This window comes from Budorcas taxicolor, chromosome 10 (assembly GCF_023091745.1).
Source record: "Budorcas taxicolor isolate Tak-1 chromosome 10, Takin1.1, whole genome shotgun sequence".
In the NCBI taxonomy this organism is placed as follows: Eukaryota; Metazoa; Chordata; class Mammalia; order Artiodactyla; family Bovidae; genus Budorcas; species Budorcas taxicolor.
In genome coordinates, this window is record NC_068919.1 from 14,666,927 (window position 1) to 14,688,321 (window position 21,395).

At 38.7% G+C, this 21,395-nt stretch overlaps 1 protein-coding gene across 3 annotated transcripts in view; it reads left to right on the plus strand.

Moving 5' to 3' along the window:
* MAP2K5 (mitogen-activated protein kinase kinase 5) overlaps window positions 1-21,395 on the plus strand; it is a 262,225-nt gene that overhangs the window by 125,629 nt on the left and 115,201 nt on the right. For all 3 annotated transcript variants that reach the window (XM_052646192.1, XM_052646193.1, XM_052646195.1), the window contains 2 exons: window positions 14,206-14,279; window positions 15,242-15,292. In XM_052646192.1, the coding sequence (XP_052502152.1) occupies window positions 14,206-14,279; window positions 15,242-15,292 (125 nt within the window). The remainder of the gene's footprint in view (window positions 1-14,205; window positions 14,280-15,241; window positions 15,293-21,395) is intronic.

Below are 21,395 nucleotides of genomic sequence, written 5' to 3' on the forward strand. Positions count from 1 at the left end.
TTTTTTTTTTCTGTTAGGTTGTCTGAACCTTTTATGTATTTTAGATGTTAACCCTTAATCAAACGGGCTTCCCCCAATGGCTCAGAGGGTAAAGAATACACCTGCAGTGCAAGAGACAGGAGACAGGAGTTCGATCCCTGGATCAGAAAGATCGCCTGGAGGAAGAATTGTCAACCCATTCCAGTGTTCTTGTCTGAAAAATCCCATGGATAGAGGAGTCTGGCGAACTCCACGGTCCGAAGGATCACAAACAGTTGGACACAACTGAGCACACGTGCATATAGACAGACTTTAATCAGATACATGATTTGCAAATATTTTCTCTTATTCATTTGGTTGCTTTTCCAGTTTGTTGATGGTTTCCCTTGCTCTGCAAAGCTTTTTGGTTTGATGTAGTCCCACTTGTGTGGGGTTTGTTTTTCTTTTTTTTTTTTTTTGCTTTTGTTGCCTTTGCTTTTTTATTTTTACTCAATTTTTTGGCTGCTATGGGTCTTTGTTGCAGCACATGGCTTTTCCTCTAGTTGCAGTGAGCAAGGACTACTCTCTGTTTGCGGTGCACAGGCTTCTCCTTGTGGTGGCTTCTCTTGTTCTGGAGCAAAGGTTCTAGGGCGTGCGGGCTTCAGCAGTTGTGTACACAGGCTTAGCTGCACCACAGCATGTGGAATCTTCCCAGACCAAGAGTTGAACCCATGTCCCCTGCATTCCAAGACGTTTTGTTTACTATGGGCCTACCAGGGAAGTCCCTGTTGCCTTTGCTTTTGATGTCAAATCCAAAATAAATCTTTGTGAAGACTGATGTCAAGGAACTAACCCCTTCTGCTTTCTTCAAGGGCTTTTATGCCTTCAGGTCCTATATGCAAGTCTTTAATCCATTTTGAGTGAAATTTTGTGTATGTTGTAAGATAATGGTCCAGTTTCATTTTTTAAAGTGTGGCTGTGCATTTTTTTCAAACACCGTTTATTTAAGAGACTGTCTTTTATTTCTCCTTTGAATAGTCAGATATTTTTGTGTGGTTTTGGCATCAGGGTAATGCTGGTATCACAAAATGAGTTTGGAAGTGTTCTCTCTTATGCTGTTTTTCTGAAGAGTTTGAGAAGAATTGGTATTCATTTTTCTTTGACTGTTTGGTATAGAATTCAGTAGTGAAGCCATCTGGTTCTGGTCTTTTGTTTGTAGGAAGTTTAAACATTACTGATTCAATCTCCTTACTAGTATTTGGTCTCTTTCAATTTTCTATTTCTTCATGATTCAATCTTGGAAGTTTGTATGTTTCTAGAAATTTATCCATTTACTAGTAGAGTGATATTTGGATTGTATCCAGTTTGGGATTATTATGAATAATGATACTGTTTGTACACAAGTCTTTATTTGGTTCTGTGTTTTTATTTCTCTTGAGTAACTACCTGGGGTGGTATGTATCTTTCTTTAAATATTTGTAATCACAATGAATCAGATCACCTAATGCATATCAGTTTTGAAAAGAAATAACCATTTTCCATTGATACATACTGTATGATCAGTGTCAATAATTAACTGATATTTCATACTTAATTAAAGTTAAAATAGGAATGCAACCACAAAGATTATATGGTAAGTTTACATTTAATTTTAAAAGACACTTTGAGGCTGATTTTTATTTAGTTACAGGCTCTTCTAGAAAGCCACCTGTGGCATGACACTGATATCCTATTTGTAAGTTCTGCCGTTTTCCCAGCTTCCTGATAGTTCTAATAATCCTCTCCATGCGTGTATGCTCAGTCGCTTTAGTCCTGTCTGACTCTTTGCGACCCTATGTAGTGTAGCCCGCGAGGCTCCTCTGTCCTTGGGGTTCTCCAGGCAAGAATACTGGAATGGGTTGCCATGCCCTCCTCCAGGGAATCTTCCCGACTCAGGGATCAAACCTGAGTCTCTAGACTGCTGGATTGGCAAGTGGATTCTTTTCCACTAGTGGCACCTGGGAAGCCCCTAATAATCCTCTAAGCACTTCAAATGAGCCTGTCTTGGAGGTAATCAAGAAGACTGAAATGGCTGAAATTTATAGAGCAGAGTCCTAGAGCGGAAGGAACTGTGCAGAGAAAGAGCTCAGGAAGTTACATGGAAGTCTCCTTCAGTTTTTGGCCAAGTATCAGCCTCTGCTTTTGTAGGGTGAAATCTTACAAAGCTGGTAGAATTCATGTAATGAATTTGCATCTGATCTAATATATCAGATGATTCACATCTTGACTTTCTAGGGTAAGAGTCATTGTCATCACTGATCCTACAGAGCAGTAGCTTCCAGTATATATAGTGTATGTTTCTCCCATTTATTGTGTTTATTCGATGATTCATTGAGCACCAGTTCTTTGACAGGCACTGCTAAGCACACAGTGTCAGTTAATTTTTATAACGACTTTTGTCAATATAGGAAGATCAGATACACCTTTAATCTTATATATCATATACTCACACATACGTATTCACTGTCTCATATACATGCACCCTCAAATCCTTTTTTGAAATAAATAAGCTATAATAACTAAGAATTTATTTAGTTAGCCTAAATCTGAATTCATATGATGGAATTTGAAGCAAATGGAATCTTTTTATGTTGGAATTTGCTTCAAACTCCATCACATAAATTCAGGTTTAGGCTAACTAAATCCTCTGATTTAAGTTTCACTTTATCTGAGTAAAATAATCCACCTTATATCTGAGTCATCAACAAACCTAGTATATAGTCAGTGAATTTATCTCCTCCATGTTTTCACTTAAAACATGCAAATTCTGTAATTCTCAAGAATACTTCCAGGAATACTAAAATAACTTTTGTTGTTGTTTTGGCTTGTTTTCAACTTCATTCCAAGCCATAAACAAGAGCACAACAGATTAGGCCAGAAACATTACTTTTAAGAAGACAGTTGTAACTATGCTTATTTTAATGCAATTTCACGTTATGGAAAACAAACAACTGAGAGCATACAGCTTTTCATTCAGCTCGCTTAAAAGCATCATAGCCTTTCTTCTGTAAGCAAAGCACAAAAAAGATGAGTCTTTAAAGTGACTGATTATAAATGGCAATCATCAGGGCAGATGTAAGTCATTTTGGTTTAATCAGGCCATTAATTATTAGAGTTTATCAATTAGTTTTATTGAAGGCAAAGGAGCTTAAATGAATAGTAGAGCATTGATTTTAACTGAGACATTTTCTAAAAGAAAATACAAATGAGATGTGTAGAATCTGAAATTATATGCAGGTCCTTTTCATACCACTAAAAAATAACAAGCTGCATCTAATGTAAACCATAAACCTTTAGTGAAAAACCAAATTAACTCTAATTGCTTTACATTATACATAAAATAACACGTTCTAGTGTTTCCTAATTTAAGGTTTGCTTTGTGTTGGCCACGAAGTCAACATTATGTCGGATAAAGTGAAATGAAGGTTCAACGTAAGGTTATCCATTTGTGATATCAGGTATTTCCTATCCTCTTTCACTTTAGAAGAATCGTAGTTGTTTTGTACAGATAAGGCTGTGTAGGAGTCAGTGTAGATTCCTGTTGGCCAGATCCTCTCAGAAAAAGCAGAGGTGACACAGAAAGTGTGTATATTTGCCCACGTGGGCACATGTGTATGACAGAGTGAGTATGCGTGTGTGTGTGTATGATATATAAGATTAAAGGTGATATCTGATCTTCCTATATTGACAAAATTTGTTATAAAAATTAACTGAGACTGTGTGCTTAGCAGCGCCTGTCAAAGAAATGGTGCTCAATGAATCAACAAATAAATACAATAAATGGGAGAAACATACACTACATATACTGGAAGCTACTGCTCTGTAGAATCAGTAATGACAATGACTCTAACCCTAGAAAGTCAAGATGTGAATCATCCGATACATTAGATCAGATGCAAATTCATTATATGAGTTCTACCTGAAGGCAGGCTTCTTCCAGAAAGACTAGTGCTGTTCACAGAAGAACTGACAGTGATCCCATCACATGTGTCTCCTGTCACGATATTTTCCTGCTCCTTCAGTGGGATTTCGCAGTAAGGTGGGCTTTTTAATGAGGATGTGACAGATACTGAAGCTGCAGCAGTTGTCAGCCTGTGTATATTATCAGTAGTTATGATGCAGTTCTGTTTAACAATTTGAGGTGAAAAGTGAAAGTCACTCAGTCATGTCTGACTCTGTAGCTCACCAGGCTTCTCTGTCCATGGAATTCTCTAGGCAAGAATACTTGAGTGGGCTGCCATTTCCTTCTCCAGGGGATCTTCTTGATCCAGAGATCAAACCCAGGTCTCCTACATTGGTTCTCTGCAAGTAAGTTAACTACCGGCCAGTATCAAGTTTCACACTCTTTAATGGATTACAATAAAATCACTCAACAACATAATGCAAATATCTGGCATCTAAATAAAAATCAGTACATGAAAAAAAAATTTTTTTCTTCTGATAGTGAATGAAAGACCATAACTAGAAAAATAATCGATCAATAGAAATGAGACTCTAATGAGGTGGACGAACCTAGAGCCAGAGTTATACAGAGTGAAATGTCAGAAAAAGAAAAACAAATATAGTATGTTAATACATATATTAATTTATGGAATCTAGAAAAATGGGATTGATGAACCTATTTGCAGGAAAGGACTGGAGACAGAGATATAGAGAGAATGGACTTGTGGAAGAAGTAGGGGAAGGAGAGAGTGGGATAAATGGGGAAAGTAGCGTCATTGTGTATACATTATCAGGTGTAAGATGGATAGCTGGTGTGAAGCTGCTGTGTAGCACAGGGAACCCAGTCTGGTGCTCTGTGATGACCTGGACGGGTGGAATGAGGGAGAGGGGAGGGAGGCTCTGGAGGGAGGAATGTATGTATAATTATGACTGATTTGCAGTGGCTCAGACGGTGAAACGTCTGCCTGTAATACAGGAGATCAGGTTCGATCCCTGGGTCGGTAAGATCCCCTGGAGAAGGAAATGGCAATCCACTCCAGTATTCCTGCCTGGAGAATTCCGTGGATTGAGGAGCCTGGTAGGCTACAGTCCAGGGGGTTGCAAAGAGTCAGACACGACTGAGCGACTTCACTTCACTTCATTTCACTTCATGGCAGAAATCAACACAACATTGTAAAAAAAAATTTTTTTACTTAAATTTTAAAAATAGGCAAAAAAATAAATTACTAAGGAAGAAAAAGCCAATCAAATCTAGAAGGAAGATACTAGACAGACATCCAAATATCAAAGCTTGGAGCCTGCTTTGCATGCAGAGTCCAAATCTACTGTGTAAATGACTTGCTAGTTGTTTATCTGCAGTAATTCAACCCCCATCCACTTTTCTTTCCACACACTCATCTGTGATGCAGAGGCTGCTGCTGCTGCTGCTAAGTCACTTCAGCCGTGTCCAACTCTGTGCAACCCTACAGACGGCGGCCCACCAGGCTCCCCCATCCCTGGGATTCTCCAGGCAAGAACACTGGAGTGGGTTGCCATTTCCTTCTCCAATGCATGAAAGTGAAAAGTGAAAGTGAAGTTGCTTAGTTGTGTCCAACTCCTAGCGACCCCGTGGACTGCAGCCTACCAGGCTCCTCCGTCCATGGGATTTTTCAGGCAAAAGTACTGGAGTGGGGTGCCATGCAGAGGCTGGGTCTCTCCAAATCACATTTTGGAGTACCTTTGGACTGGTAGCCCTTTGTTAGGTTCTGCCAGTAGGGGGCAGTAGAGGGAGACTGAGGTGGGAATCAGAGCCAGTGGTTTCTGCACCTCTTGCAGCATCACCTCAGCATTGGGTCCTGACCCAAGCACCTAGGTTCTTTTAGCACATGGAGAACCAACCCCATATGCTCCCTCACAAATATGACCTGCAACTGGGCAGTGACCTCTTCTCGGAGGTCTGAACACTGACTCTTTAGAGCTTCTCTTCTGAGTTCTTGGACCTCCCTGGTGGCAAAATGGTAAAGAAAATATCCACTCACAATGCAGGAGACGTGGGTTCGATCCCTGGGTCAGGAAGATCCCCTGGAGAAGAAAATGGCAACCCAATCCAGTATTCTTTCCTAGGAAATCCCTTCGACATAGAAGCAGAAATCTCTCCTAGGACACAATAGCTGCTTCCTAAAATTATTACCCTAGTTTCATTTTGTAGCAAATTTCCTATATTAAATTCTTTCTGTTGAAAAAAAAAAAGAAATGGGACTCTCCCATTAGCAGACAAGAACTTTAGAACAGTTATTATATTAATAAATATACTCAAGGATTTCAAGGAAAACATGAGCATTATGAGGAGAGAAGTGGGAGACAAAATCGAAGGGAACTTCTAGATATGAAAAATAAAACACCTGAAGTAAAAATTTCACTTGGTGTAATTAACAATAGGTTAGAAATTGCAGAAGAAACAATTTGCAATCTCAGTGTTGGAAACATAGAAATTATCTAAGATTACTGCAAAGGAAAAAAAAAAAGACTTTTAAAAAATGAGCACCAACTCAGTGACCTTTGAGACAGTATCACAAAGTCTAGGATATATGTGTAAGTGAGGTCTCAGAAGGAAAGGAAAAAGAAAAGGGAGCAAAAAATAATTTGAAGAAATAATGCTTCCCAAACTTCCCAAATTTGACAAAACCCATAAATCCAGAGATCTGAGAAGCCTAGAAAACTTAACCAGGACATATACAAGACCATACCAAAGTATATCAAAATAAAAACTTCAAAGCCAGTGGTTTTTTTTTTTTTTAATCTTTAAAATATTCAGAGTAAAAGTAATACATTAAAGATTGGAACAGAAAATGGGAATGACAGCGGACTTCTTTTCAGGAGCTATGCAAGCCAGAAGACAATGGAAACACATCATTAACATATTGAAGAAATGAAAATCCTTTAAATCCAGAATTCTAAGTCCAGTAAATATATTCTTCCAAAATAACAGTTAAATAAAGGCTTTTTAAGGCGAACAAAGAGGAGAGAATCCATTGCCAATAGATGATCATTATAAAAAATGTTAGAGGAAGTTATTTAGGCAGAAGGAAAATGATACCACATTGATAGTTAGGTCTACACAAAGAAATAAATAGTACCAGGAATGATATACCTGTGGATATGTAAAATGCCTTTTCTTTTTAAACTTTTAAAAAAGATGATTATTTAAAGCAAAAATAAAGACTATATTGTGGCATGTCCTCTGTGACATGTAGAGGAAAGTTAAGTAATAGTATCACAAAGGATGGGAGGGAAAAAATGGGAACAAACTGTTCTAATATTCTTACATTATCAATTAGATACCCTAATATTATTTGAAAGTAGACTCTGAAATGTTAAAGAAACATTGTAATCCCTAGAACAGACATTCAGACAAAAAACAAACCTTCCAATGGGCTGGCAAACTTGAGCCCACAGGTCAAATTCGGCTCACTACCTGTTTTGGTAAACCAAGATTGTTGGAACACAGCCATGTTCACTTATTTACATATTGCCTGTGACTGCTGCTGCCCTACGTTGGCAAAACTGAGTATTGGCCTCAACACCTGAAATGTAGTCCTTTACAGAAAAAGCTTATCAACTTCTGGCTTAGAAGCCAATAGTAGAGATCAGTGGAATGCTAAAAAGAGCCAAACTAATCCAGAAGAAGGCAGAAGAAGAAAGGAACAAAGAACAGATGAGACAAATAGTAAGAGAGTAGAGTTGAACTCAACCATATCACCCATTACGTTAAATTTGAATGGTCTAAATACTACAATTTATAGCAAAAATGTAAGTTTGGTCAAAAAAGTAAGACCTAGTTGATATTGTGTGCAAGATAACTTCCTTAAATATTAGTGACAGAGAGGTGTTATCCAAACACTAATCATCGACTTTTTAAAGCAAAATTATTACAGGGTTTATGATATATATTGAAAAGGAAAAAAATCACCTAATCAATCAGCAGTTGCCAGAGGTCAGGATGGAAGTGACTGTAAAGGGCACAGGGAATTTTGGGGGGTGATATAAATGTTTCCTATCTTGATTGTGGTATACTTAGATGGAGGTATACATTTGTCAAACTCATTAAACTATATATTCAAAATGACTGCAATAAAATTGATTTTTAATGAATAAAATTGATTTTAAAAGGAAAGTTAAATAATAAAATTTCTTTTCAGATATTCTGAACTTGCCAGCAGTTAAATCAGAAGGAAATATAGCAGGTTATGTAGACTTTTCTAAATGCTGACATGAAGACCAGACTGTTTCAGATTGATTTCTAAATCAGTAGATCTGAGGTATAAACACACAGACAACACACATATGTATATACACATACATATACACACAGATTGGAAAAGGAAATGGCAACCCACTGCAGTATTCTTGCCTGGAAAATCCCATGGACAGAGGAGCCTGGTGGGTTACAGTTCGTGGGGTCACAAAGAGTCAAACACAACCAGAGTGACGTAGCATACATACATAGATCTGAAGTGGAACCAAAAATGTTTTATTTCTTTTTTTAATGCACAGCCAAGCTTGGAAACCCTCTAGTTACATAATTCTCATTGTTTTAATTATAGGAAGCAAATACCATTTAGAGTATACATAAGCAGTGGTATTATCCTGAAATCTCATATACACTATTTTTGGTCAAAATATATACCAACAGTTCCTTAATTTGACTCTTCTGAAGGGTAGAGACAGATCTTACTCATGCTTCTCTCCACAGTGCCTACTGTCATATCTGGCACTTGCTAAGGCATCAGTAAATATTTGTTGAATGAGTATTTTTGAATGCCTATAGGTTTTCTCAGAATGAACAATATCATTCACAAATATATTCATTGATAGTGAAATACATTTATTCTGAAATATATGCCATCAGATGGGAAAAGGTGGAGCTCCATCTCAGTCCAAATTCATGCCTCTCCAGGCACACATATTTGCCCATTTATTTAGTGGAAATATTCATTCACGATTTGTTCAACAGATACCATTTCTTATCCGTTATCAGGCACCCTTCTAAACATAGAATTGAACATAACAGATCACATCTCTGCATTCACGGAGCTTTCCTTCAAGAAGGGAAGACTGAGACAGAACAGATTTACATGTACCTCTATAGGGTGTTGATGATGCTAAGTGTTAAAAGGAGCATTGAAATAGGGAAGAGGGAAAATGAATCTCTGAGGTTGGAAGTATTGCTTTTCATAGTGGATGGTTGAGGAAGGCTTCTCTTAAAAGGGTAACATTTGAGCAGAAACCTGAAAGAAAAAAAAAAAGCAAAGGCTCAGGCCACGCCTGCTTATATATATATGGGAGCAAAGTATTCCAGTGCTCTGGAACCACAGAGCAGGAGCATGCCTGAAAAGGCAGCCAGTGAGATGAAGCAGAGCAGGCAGGGAGAGGAGTAGGAAGGATGGGTGCAGAGGTAATAGGGGGGCAGCTCAGAGAAGGCTTCAGAAACCATGAGGGCTGCATTTTGCATTGAGTTGGGAGACCCCTGGAGGTTTCAGGCAGAGAAATGACATGGTCTTACTTAGGTCTCGGGGTATTTTTTAATTTTTTCTATTTTTCAGCCCTGCCATAGTGGCATGCAGGATCTTAGTTCCCCAACCAGGGATTGAACCTGCACCCCCTGCAGTGGAAGCACAGCATTTTAACCACTGGGCCACCAGGGAAGCCCCTGATTCAGGCTTTAAAAGAATCACTTTAGCAGCGCTGGTCATGACAGGCTGTTGAGCAAGTGTGAAAGTAAGGAGACCAGTTCTTTGGCCTTATCGGGGAATGAGTACATGCTGCTAAGACGCTTCAGTCGTGTCCGACTCTGTGTGACCCCATAGACGGCAGCCCCCCAGGCTCCCCCGTCCCTGGGATTCTCCAGGCAAGAACACTGGAGTGGGTTGCCATTTCCTATAGTCTGGCAAATATGCCTCTTCATAAACATTGAATAGGTTTTATCATTCTACTTACTGAACTTTGGAAATTACTTTCTTTCAACTAGTATTTTACCTAAATACGGCTTGAATTTACTGCAGTAGCAACAGAAATTATTCCTGAATATAAAGAAATACAACACTTTTTATGACTTGGTTGATTGCCAGTAGATAATAATAATACTTTATAGTCATAGAGTGTTTGACAGTTTAAAAGCTATTTTACATTCATTATTTCATCTAATCCCCACAATTTTTTAAGATGCGGTAACTTTTATTATCTCCCTACAGAGGTGAAAACTGAAACGTCACATGCCTAGTCCAAAGTCGCATTTGGCAGGGCCCAAAAGACTAAAATCCAAGTCTTATGTCTCCACTGAGTCAGGCTTCTGTCTCCTCACCTGAATCCGTTGATTTTGTTTAAAGGGATCTATTATGGTCCAATGTTGCTGGGGAGGGGAACAGTTAATACTAACAAATTTAGTGTATTGTTTAGGAAGCCATCAACTAGTGAGCAAAATGTTATGCTCACACAGGATAAATACAAACATGTGTAACATTCCTCCCCCGTGAACTTATTACTTTGTGATACCTTTAACAGTAAATACGGTAAGTAATTACTGGTTAAAAAAAAAAGGTGTCACGTGCTCAGTTCTGAATGGTACAGAGAGTAAATGCCTTAGCAATTCAAAGGAAGCAGTGATTTTGGTGGCCAAGTAGATATGTTAACAGGGAGATGGGATACTTGAGTTGAAGGATGGACAAAAATCAGTCAAAAAATATCAAGTAAGGATTTCTAAACCCAGGGAGGTTGAGGTCTGGGACACAGCATGAATGATGGCATGGTAGTGGTGTTTTAGAGATTGGTTTCTTTTGAGACAATGGCTAGCCCAGTCTAGTTGGAATACAGAAGTTGTTTTAGGATGGCTGTATACCTACTGCTTTCATATACAAACTATTTCTGAAAAGTAAATGTACAAAATCAGGCAGTAGACATATATATAAGTTAAAAAAAGATATTGGAGAGCTGAGAATGCCATCCGGTTCTTATTTACACCTTGCCTTTCAGAACATAATCTAGAAATTTTGCTGTTTTATTCTTTTCTCTCTGTTGGTCCACTTAAGTCAAATGTGTGTCTGATTAAAGCTAAGGGTTTGTTCATCTTACCATGCCTTGTGATTTCCATACAGCCCCTTCTTCCAGGAGCTCCAAATATTTGTTCATTACCTGTCTCCATTAGATGTGTGGCTTAAGAGTGGTTTAGGGTGCTGTGTTGTGCCTAGTTGCTCAGTCGTGTCCGACTTTTTGCGATCCCATGGACTGCAGCCTGTCAGGCTCTTCTGTCCATGGGATTCTCTGGGCAAGGATACTGGAGTGGGTTGCCGTGCCCTCCTCCAAGGGATCTTCCCAACCCAAGGATAGAACCCAGGTCTCCTGCATTGCAGGCAGATTCTTTACCATCTGAGCCACCAAGGAAGCCAAAGAATACTGAAATGGATAACCTATCCCTTCTCCAGGGGATCTTCCCGACCCAGAAAAGGAAACAGGGTCTCCTGCATTGCAGGTAAATTCTTTACCAACTGAGCTATCAGAGAAGCCCAGTTTAAGGGTATCAGTATATAAAAGAGCAGATTGTCCAAAAGAAAAATATTTAAAGTTGAGGGCCTGTAGTGAGAATTAAATTTGGAAAATAAGACCAGGCTTTAACATTCCTTCCAGTTCAGCAAACATTTTATTGAGTGTCTACCGTGGCTGTCTATGATGTGCATTTTTTGTGCAGACTACTGAGGCTGCACATGTAAGACCGCCTCTATGCAGAGCACATCATGAGAAACGCTGGGCTGGAGGAAGCACAAGCTGGGATCAAGATTACCGGGAGAAATATCAATAACCTCAGATATGCAGATGACACCACCTTTATGGCAGAAAGTGAAGAAGGACTAAAGAGTCTCTTGATGAAAGTGAAAGAGGAGAGTGAAAAAGTTGGCTTAAAACTCAACATTCAGAAAGCAAAGATCATGGCATCCGGTCCCGTCACTTCATGGGAAATAGATGGAGAAACAGTGGAAACAGTGGCAAACTTTTTTTTTTTTTTGGCTCCAAAATCACTGCAGATGGTGACTGCAGCCATGAAATTAAAAGACACTTACTGCTTGGGAGAAAAGTTATGACCAACCTAGACAGCATATTAAAAAGCAGAGACATTACTTTGCCAACAAAGGTCCATCTAGTCAAGGGTATGGTTTTTCCAGTAGTCATGTATGGATGTGAGAGTTGGACTGTGAAGAAAGCTGAGTGCCAAAGAATTGGTGCCTTTGAACTGTGGTATTGGAGGAGACTCTTGAGAGTCCCTTGGACTGCAAGGAGATCCAACCAGTCCATCCTAAAGGAGATCAGTCCTGAGTGTTCATTGGAAGGACTGATGTTGAAGCTGAAACTCCAATACTTTGGCCACCTGATGTGAAGAGCTGACTCATTTGAAAAGACCCTGATGCTGGGAAAGATTGAAGGCGAGAAGAGAAGGGGATGACAAAGGATGAGCTGGTTGGATGGCATCACTGACTCAATGGAGATGAGTTTGAGTAAACTCCGGAAGATGGTGATGGACAGGGAGGCCTGTTGTGCTGCAGTCCATGGGGTCGCGAAGAGTCGGACACAACTGAGCAACTGAACTGAACTGAGTTCAAACTGCTTTCAAATGAAAGCACAACCCTATTCTTAGGGAATTCACTTTGGGGTTGGTGGAGGAGGTCAGGGAATATTTTACTTCCTCCTTAGGAGAGAAGTTATACAGTGAAAGTGTATTTAATATGATGGTGGTATAAGGTTTATGTTGAAATTGGGGAAAACTGGAAGCAGAGAGGCAAGTTGGTTTAAAAAAGCTTACACACGCCTAGGCATACTGACCTGTTTTCAGAGAGAAAGCCCCCCCTACAAGAAGTATATAGTGTGTCTTATCTGAAAGGGCACACTACAGAGGCATAGTCTACAGCTAACCCCTGACCACTGAGACATAATCATTCACAAAATAATGCTATGTGTAATGGTTTCTGTTAATTTTGTCTCATCTATTCAAGAAATATTTATTAAGCATTTCCTGTATGACTGGCCCTCTTCAGGAACTAGTATCTAGAAGTCAGTAAAAGAGTCAAAGTCCCTGCCTGAATACACATGGGGTGTATATTCTGTTGTCAGTCAGGCAACACTGAACGAGCACACACATGAGAAGATGCCTGTCACATGGGAGGTTGGGTTCAGTAATCATTGGTTACTGAGTTTGAACCTGAAGTTTGAGCTAAGTACCTACTCTTAGCAAGATATTTTTTGGGAGGTACCCTTTTGCAGATTGGATGGGCAGCATGAGATTAACTCACAGTTTTTTTTAGATGTTACATGGAAATTCTGAGTCTTTTGTTCCGTCTTAGAATAATTATGGTCATATATTCTATTGAATACAGCAAGCTGTCTGTTCTAAACGACTTTTGCTGCTGAAGATGAAATGTTGAAGCAGGTGCTGTCCCGTACCAACAAAAGTGCTGTGGTCTCATCCTGCTTGGATGGTTTTTGTTGGCTCCTTGAATTCCTGAAAAGGCTTATTGTTATCACTGATGATGCTTCACAGAAACCCTTTGTGTCTGTTTAGCAGACTGCCTTGGCAAAAGCTATGTCAGTTCCTTTGTTAACTTTAAAAACAGTCAAAATGATATAAGGGACAAGAGGGATAAATAAAAGACTGGTAAGTGCACGCATGCACACACGTACATACATCTTTTAGGTCCATTTCTGAGGATTATCTGAAGTATGGTTTGCATGTAAAACCAGGAAAAAGCAGTACTGCATTCACACTTTCATTGTTTCAATCAGATATAACCTGTTACAGCAAACATTTTGAATGATTTTTTCTTTACTGGCTTTCCCTTTGGCCTTACTTTTTAGGTGGGAGAAGCACTTTCACATTAAGAGCAAAGCTAAGCCTTTTTGTACAAATTTTTTGCAAGAAGGCTACATTTTCTTATCTACTTTTTCTGAAAGCTGGAGTAGGATGTTAGGTGTGTTTACTGTTGTTGGAAGCCAAGATTTTATTTGACTTTCACATGAAATAAATAAACTCTTGCTTCTACAGAAACAGAAATGGTTGGAAGTGAGGGAGTTAGGACCTTACATTTTGCCTCCAGACAAAATGCTTTGCATTAAATTTGTGATTAGAATTCTAGGTTGAACAGATGATGTCATTTCTGCAATATGGTTTGGTGTGCGTCTGCTTTTTTTAGAACAAGCTCGGTGGATATTGAATTAGTTACATGGGTTTTTCTGGTCCTTTTGTAGATGTGAAGCCCTCCAATATGCTAGTAAACACGAGAGGACAAGTCAAGCTGTGTGATTTTGGAGTTAGCACTCAGGTAGGTCTCTTTTTCCTCCTGATCTGTTCTCGTTTCTGTAACATCTACTTCCTATTTTCATTCTCTCTCTGGATTGAAAAATCACCTAGCTGCCAGACAAACAGAACTCTGCATCTTCTTGTCGGCTGGGATTGTGTAATTCATTTTTAATCTCTGAGCGAGTTGCCTTCATCAGAATATGATTGTTCATTGTTTAATGACAGTAAAAACTGCTGATATTGTAATTACTACTTACGAATAGCAAACTTCATTGATATGCAGCTTTGATATGAAAGCGTTTTGGCCAGACAAAAGGGAGGGCAGAGTGGGAGCTGTGCCTGGGGAGCCCAACTGGCCCACAATAAAAATTAATATTGGGAGCAACAATGGTGGAGGGCCATTACAATGTGCAGCACAAATTTTAATTAATTTCCATTTTGGGCCTCCCCTGAGAACCCCGGTGATAGTGACCCATGAGCGTGCTGTGATGTTGATTTGAATTGCAGCCACCTTTACTCCCAGCCAAACACGAAGACCAAAGGGAAGGTCATCGTTGTATTATGAGTTGTCAAAGTCTGTTATCCCTCCAGCGTATTTAGTGTTCGCTTCATGCTGGTAATGCATGGGGCTTCATTCACATCTTGAGCCATCTGACTAAAAAATGAGTGTGTTCAAATTCTACTTCAAATTGACTTTTTATATCAGGCAGGTTTGGGGTACTAAAGCGATAAGCATCCTGCTTAAGTGAATTGTTGAAGGTTATCTGCTATAAACTGTAAAGCTGTGCTTGTTTAAATTGGAAATCACATTCAAAAGAAAAGAGATTTAATCATTTTTAATGCCTTTGTAGATAAATTTGTTCCCTTTTACATAATTTTTAGTTGATTTATAGAAATGATGATTGTAGGTTAAATGAGGAATAATTGCCCATTTTATTTCCACATTATCTTTATATTGTTCTAACAGACTGTTTTGTCTCATAGCTGGTGAATTCTATAGCCAAGACGTATGTTGGAACAAATGCTTATATGGCGGTAAGTAAACTTATGCAAAAATAACATTTAAAAGCAACAACTTTATGTACTTGGTAATGTACAGTTCTTGAATTAAATCCACAGCTTTAGCCTAACAGATCATAAATTATGAAGTCAATCCAGTCATGATTCAATTTTTAAGTCTTCCTAAAAGATGTTAGAGTTTATACAGGAGCTACCAACTTCTCTCACTTTGTTGACTTAACTGGTTGGTTCAAATATAAAATTGTTTTGAATGCAGTCCTATAGAAAAATTACATCTTACAGCACATTAGCTACTTTGCCTCATTGCTTATTTAATTAACCTTAAAGTATATCAAAATGTCAGTCAATAAGATCAACTGTTTTTTCCAGGAATAAGCATGCTTCCACACCAGATGAAAATTAAATTATTAATTAAAAATTAAATTTTTACTTATGGGCCTCTGAATATAAGGATTTAGCAGAGATTTTACTGTCAAACATTATGTCTGTCTTCTGTTTATTTGAGTTCATGTCTATTAAAAGGTAATAGACAAATTTACTCTGAAACAAATTTACTAGGAATAAGAAGTAGAAGCATAGAATTATTTCAAATACCAATGTGGGTATACCTTTTTCTTTTGCCTGCCTTTTAAGTAAGGGAAGTTATCTGCGTTCATAAAATCACTTTTATTGATTGGTTTCCCCTTTCATTTCAAGAGTAGGGTGCTGCGAAACGACAAGCAGGAAACTTATTTAGTATTTTGGAGCAACGTTTTGTTTTTATATCTTAGGTGTAGTTTTTTGATGAGGGTTCTATATTTATTCAGGTAGTCAGTTTCACTCCAAGTAGTCTTTATATGAGTTAAACGAACTATGTATGGAACCTTGGATGTTATTCTCAGTGTTCTTTGTTCATATGTTACTTTGTTAAAAGGATGTTAATATGGATAGAACTCTGGATCTTACTCTCATAACAATACAAAGCATTTTTTAAATTGAGATACCAAAACAGTTAATTTTTGCCTTGCATTGTTTTTAAAGAAAATTCATTATTTCTCATTTTTCTGGGTAATGTGACAAAAAATTAATCTCTGAGTCATCACACCTAGTTTTTAATATTTATTTGCCTAGCTGCATCAGGTCTTAGTTGCGATGCATGGGTTTTCCCCATGGCATGTGGGATCTTAGTTCCCCAACCAGGGTCAAACCTGCATCCCCTGCATTGGAAGGCAGATTCTTAGCCACTGGACCACCAGAGAAGTCCCCATACCTGTTTTATATAAAACTTAATCACCCTCCTGGCTCTACCAGCTTAGCTGAGATTGGTGAGCCACCTTTATAATTAACAAAGCCATGCCAAATGCCATGTCAGTCTTTGAAAAAACATGGAACACTCTGGTTTAAGACAAACAATTAATGAAATAACTTTTCCACTTTCCATCATGTTCTTAGTAGCATTAGCTCTAATAATTAAATTGCGGTATATTTGAATGTACAAATCCAGGTTACAGTTGTATTTCCCAGGTACACATTAAAGAAATGACTTTTTTTCCCTTTTTGTGTATGGATGTATGTGATGCATCCATCTCTTAATTGAAAATGTGAAGATTAAAATTATGAAACATTAGCTCATATTGGCAAAGCTAAAATTGGTTTGCTTCTTGGGCAAGGGAACTCTAGTTATCCACTTTCTAGTTCAAGCTGTAAAAAGTATAAGCTACCTAGAAAGCGAAGGGTGTGATACACAGATGCTTGGCTCAATTCAACAGGGTCTTGTTGACCATGACTTACCTAACTGCTGTGAGAACAGAGGTTGGGAGTTGGGGAAGGTGGAAGTAGCATTTATTCTGACACAGATGTTAACCCCTGCCTGAGGTGTTGTGATGCTGTATTAGAGTGCTAGCAACTGAGGGACTGAGTGAAGAGTGTACAAAACCTCCCAGAATATGGTTTTCCACTTCTTATTAATAAGTATTTCAAAGTAAAAAATTTTAAGAAGTTTCATTGGAAGATGGCCACTCCCATTTATTTCTGTGTTGTCTGTGGCTGCTGTAGCACTACAGTGGCAGAGTGGGATAGTTTTGACAGTTGCAGCAGAGACCATATGGCCCATAAAGTGAAAAATAACTGTCTGGCCCTTTGCAAGAAAAGTTTGCCAACCTTTGGTCTATGCCAGTAAAAGCTAATTCTGACACTGAGTACCTTTAATTAATCAACCTGTAATTACTGAGCGCCTTTCATGCAGTTAGCCAGGTATGGTGGCACCACTCTGTAATCCACATAAGATTTTGGCAACATAGGAAACATGGCATTATATGTGACCATGTCATGTGTGACATCATAAAGCCTTCAGTTTTACCATGCATACCTTTAGAGAATAAGAAGGCATATAATATATGAATTTGATGATTCAAATAGTATGTGAAAAGGGCACTTAAAAAAGAGATCTCTTTGGGAGGATGAACAAAGACAGAATTAGAGGGTGGAGTGACATGAGTGGGGGCTGGGAGTATAGGGTAGAGGACAAATAGTAAATTGTGAGCATCTGCAATTAGAGGTCATCTAATATAACGCACTCATTTTGCATCTGTTTCTTTCACTTTATATTCATACCTGTTTCAGTGCAGTGATAATAAAAACGATAGTAATAGTGAACACTTAATTAGAACCGTGCACTAATCACCCTTTTCTTTACATATCAGTTCAGTTTAGTTGCTCAGTCGTGTCCGACTCTTTGCAACCCCAGGACTGCAGTGCACCAGGCTTTCCTGTCCATCAGCAACTCCCGGAGCTTGCTCAAGCTTGTGTCCATCGAGTTGGTGATGCCATCCAACCATCTCATCCTCTGGTGTCCCCTTCTCCTCCTGCCTTCAGTCTTTCCCAGCATCAGGGTCTTTTCCAATGAGTCAGTTCTTCGCATCTGGTTGCCAAAGTATTGGAGCTTCAGCTTCAGCATCAGTTCTTCCAGTGAATATTCAGGACTGATTTCCTTTAGGATGGACTGGTTGGATCTCCTTGCAGTCCATGGGACTCTCAAGAGTCTTCTCCAACACCACAGTTCAAAAGCATCAATTCTTTTTCGCTCAGCTTTCTTTATGGTCCAACTCTCACATCCATACATGACTGCTAGAAAATCCATAGGTTTGACTCTATGGACCTTTGTTGGCAAAGCAATGTCTCTGCTTTTTAATATGCTATCTAGATTGGTCATTTTTCTTCTAAGGAGCAAGTGTCTTTTAATTTCATGGCTGCAGTCACCATCTGCAGTGATTTTGGAGCCCAAGAAAAGAAAGTCTACCACTTTTTCCATTGTTTGCCCATCTATTTGCGATGAAGTGATGGGGCCAGATGCCATGATCTTAATTTTTTGATTGTTGAATTTTAAGCCAGCTTTTTCATTCTCCTCTTTCACCTTCATCAAGAGGCTCTTTAGTTCCGCTTCACTTTCTACCATAAATGTGGTGTCATCTGCATATCTGAGGTTATTGATATTTCTCCCAGCAATCTTGATTCCAGCTTGTGCTTCATTCAGCCCAGCATTTTGCATGATGTACTCTACATATGTTAAACAAACAGGGTGACAATATACAGCCTTGATATATTGCTTTCCCAATTTTGAAGCAATCTGTTGTTCCATGTCCGATTCTAACTGTTGCTTCTTTACCTGCATACACATTTCTCAGGAGACAGGTAAGATGGTCTGGTATCCCCATATCTTGAAGAATTTTCCACAGTTTGTTGTGATCCACACAGTCAAAGGCTTTAGCGTAGTCAGTGAAGCAGAAGTGGGTATTTTTCTGGAACTCCCTTGCTTTTTCTATGATCCAGCGGATGTTGACAAGTTGATCTCTGGTTCCTCTGCCTATTCTAAATCCAGCTTGAACATCTGAAGTTCCTGGTTCACATACTGTTGAAGCCGAGTTCGGAGAATTTTGAGCATTACTTTGCTAGAGTGTGAGATGGCTGAACTCTTTAAATCCTCACAATCAACCCTATGAGGTAGATAAATATTGTTCTTTTACAGATGACAGCACCGAGGGATAGTGAAGCTAAGTGACTTAACCAATTTCATACAGCTAATAAGTAGCAGAGTGAGGAGTCAGACTTCCGTAATCAGCTTCCAGGGACTGAACTCTTAACTGCTGTGCCTCCCACTCTATCCAAATTATTTATGTGTCTCTCCAAATCTAGATTAGTATATTCAGGGTTTATTCTAGTTTATTCTCTGTATCCAGTCGTTCATACGGTGCTAAGTGAATGAATCAGTTCATGAAACCTGCATTCCAAAAATGATTTGTTCACTAATTATAAGCAGACGATTTAAGTTTTTGTATTATCTTACTTGTGTGATAAAGTATAGAAGACCCTCAGATGACTCAGATACAACCCACTAGACTGCTCAAATATTGACAAGAAAATAAATCAAAGAAATAGCCTTGCATGTGTGAACAGTCTCACTTTATTCTCCTATAATCTGAAATGTTAGGTATAAGAAAATGATAATTAGGACAAAGATAGGGAAGCTTTTCTAAGATTATAAAGTCATCAGAACAAACAAGCAAATAAACAATAACAATTTATGGGCGTGTTAAACAGTGGTCCTTGTAGGAGACTTGAAAAGTCATCTGGTCCCACCTCCTCGATGATCTAGAAAATGAAGTGGCGTGTTCAAGTACACATTGCATCCTGGGGCAGGTAGGTAATTAGGTTTAATGGATATTTTAATCCAAAGCAAGAAACATTTTCAGCTATATTTTAACAGGATTTCTTCCAGAAGGATTACGAATGGAGTCCAGAAGGTTTTGGGGGTTTATACTAAATCATTTCTTGAAAATTCTAATCACTAGAACTTTTACTCTTGTTTTAAAGATAGAAGTCTCTGAAACTTTAACCCACTACTGAGTCATTGTGATTTATTATAATTTTCTAAAATCAAATATAAAATTTTGACATTATTACTATGAATTCCTGAAGTTTTGAAATTAAGAAATCTTATCCAAATACTTGTTTTGGGGGATCAGAAAGTCAGTCTAAATAACTGTTCCTATCTTCTGAACATTTTTTCCACCTGGACTCTTCCTATTCTTGGAAAGTATCTTTACCCAGATTATAACCTGTGCAGATTCCATGATCCAGCTTGGTTGGCCATGCTCATGCAGTGATCGTAGTGATAGTGGTGATGACTTGGAAGGAGGCCAGCATTTACTAAGCATCCCCATGTGGCATGTACTGAATTGAGCACATTACATGGATTTATTTAGTCTTCAGACAACTCCATTAGGTATACATGTTGTCTTTATTTTACAGGTAAGGAAACCAAAGGTAACTTTAGCCCAGAATCTCAGAGCTGGCCAAGTAGTGATAGTCGAGATTTAACTAGGACACCAGCTTCTAGTTTCTGGTGGTAGCACATTAGGTTATTTGGACCAACTCTTCTGCTGAAAAATACTAATTAAAATACTTTTTAAAACCATCTCAAATGCACTGAAGAGCTAAAAAGACAACTGGGGACTCCTGGGATGGTTTTCAGAAGGAAACCTACAACAGAAGGGGAAACAGAATGTTAGAGTACCAAAGCTACTTATTCCTGAGGATATTTTCCTGTATTGCTGAGGATATTTGTGTGTGTTGCAACTGTGAATGATACGGGGGCTCCCTTAAGACAGAGGGTCTCAAAGGAGATCTTCCCCATACTATGCTGGAAGCTTGAAGAACCCCCTACCCCACCACGTACAAAAGCAAACAAACAAACCAGAACCAAAGCTGCTCTTCCCCATCCCAGGGAACAAAAGAGCAACAGGAAGAAAAAAGGGGAAAAGTTGTGGCCACAGATTATCTCTGGCACAAATTTGTACTCCGGATGTTTGTATATGTGACCTGAGTTAGAAAAGGAGCTTCATGTTGAGAATACTGTTTGAAGTAGACACATCAACCTGAGGCCTCAGAAAACCTCTGTGAAATTTCTTTTTCATGAACAAAAACTGTAAAGCAAAGAAAACCAGGCCCACAAAGAAACAGAGCAAACCAAAGAACCAGTAGGAAGAAAGGTTGCAGACAGACTTAGTTCACAAATTTTAGAAGTGACATAGTTGATTTAAGAAAGTCCCAAACAAAACTACTAGATAAAAATGAAAAACTC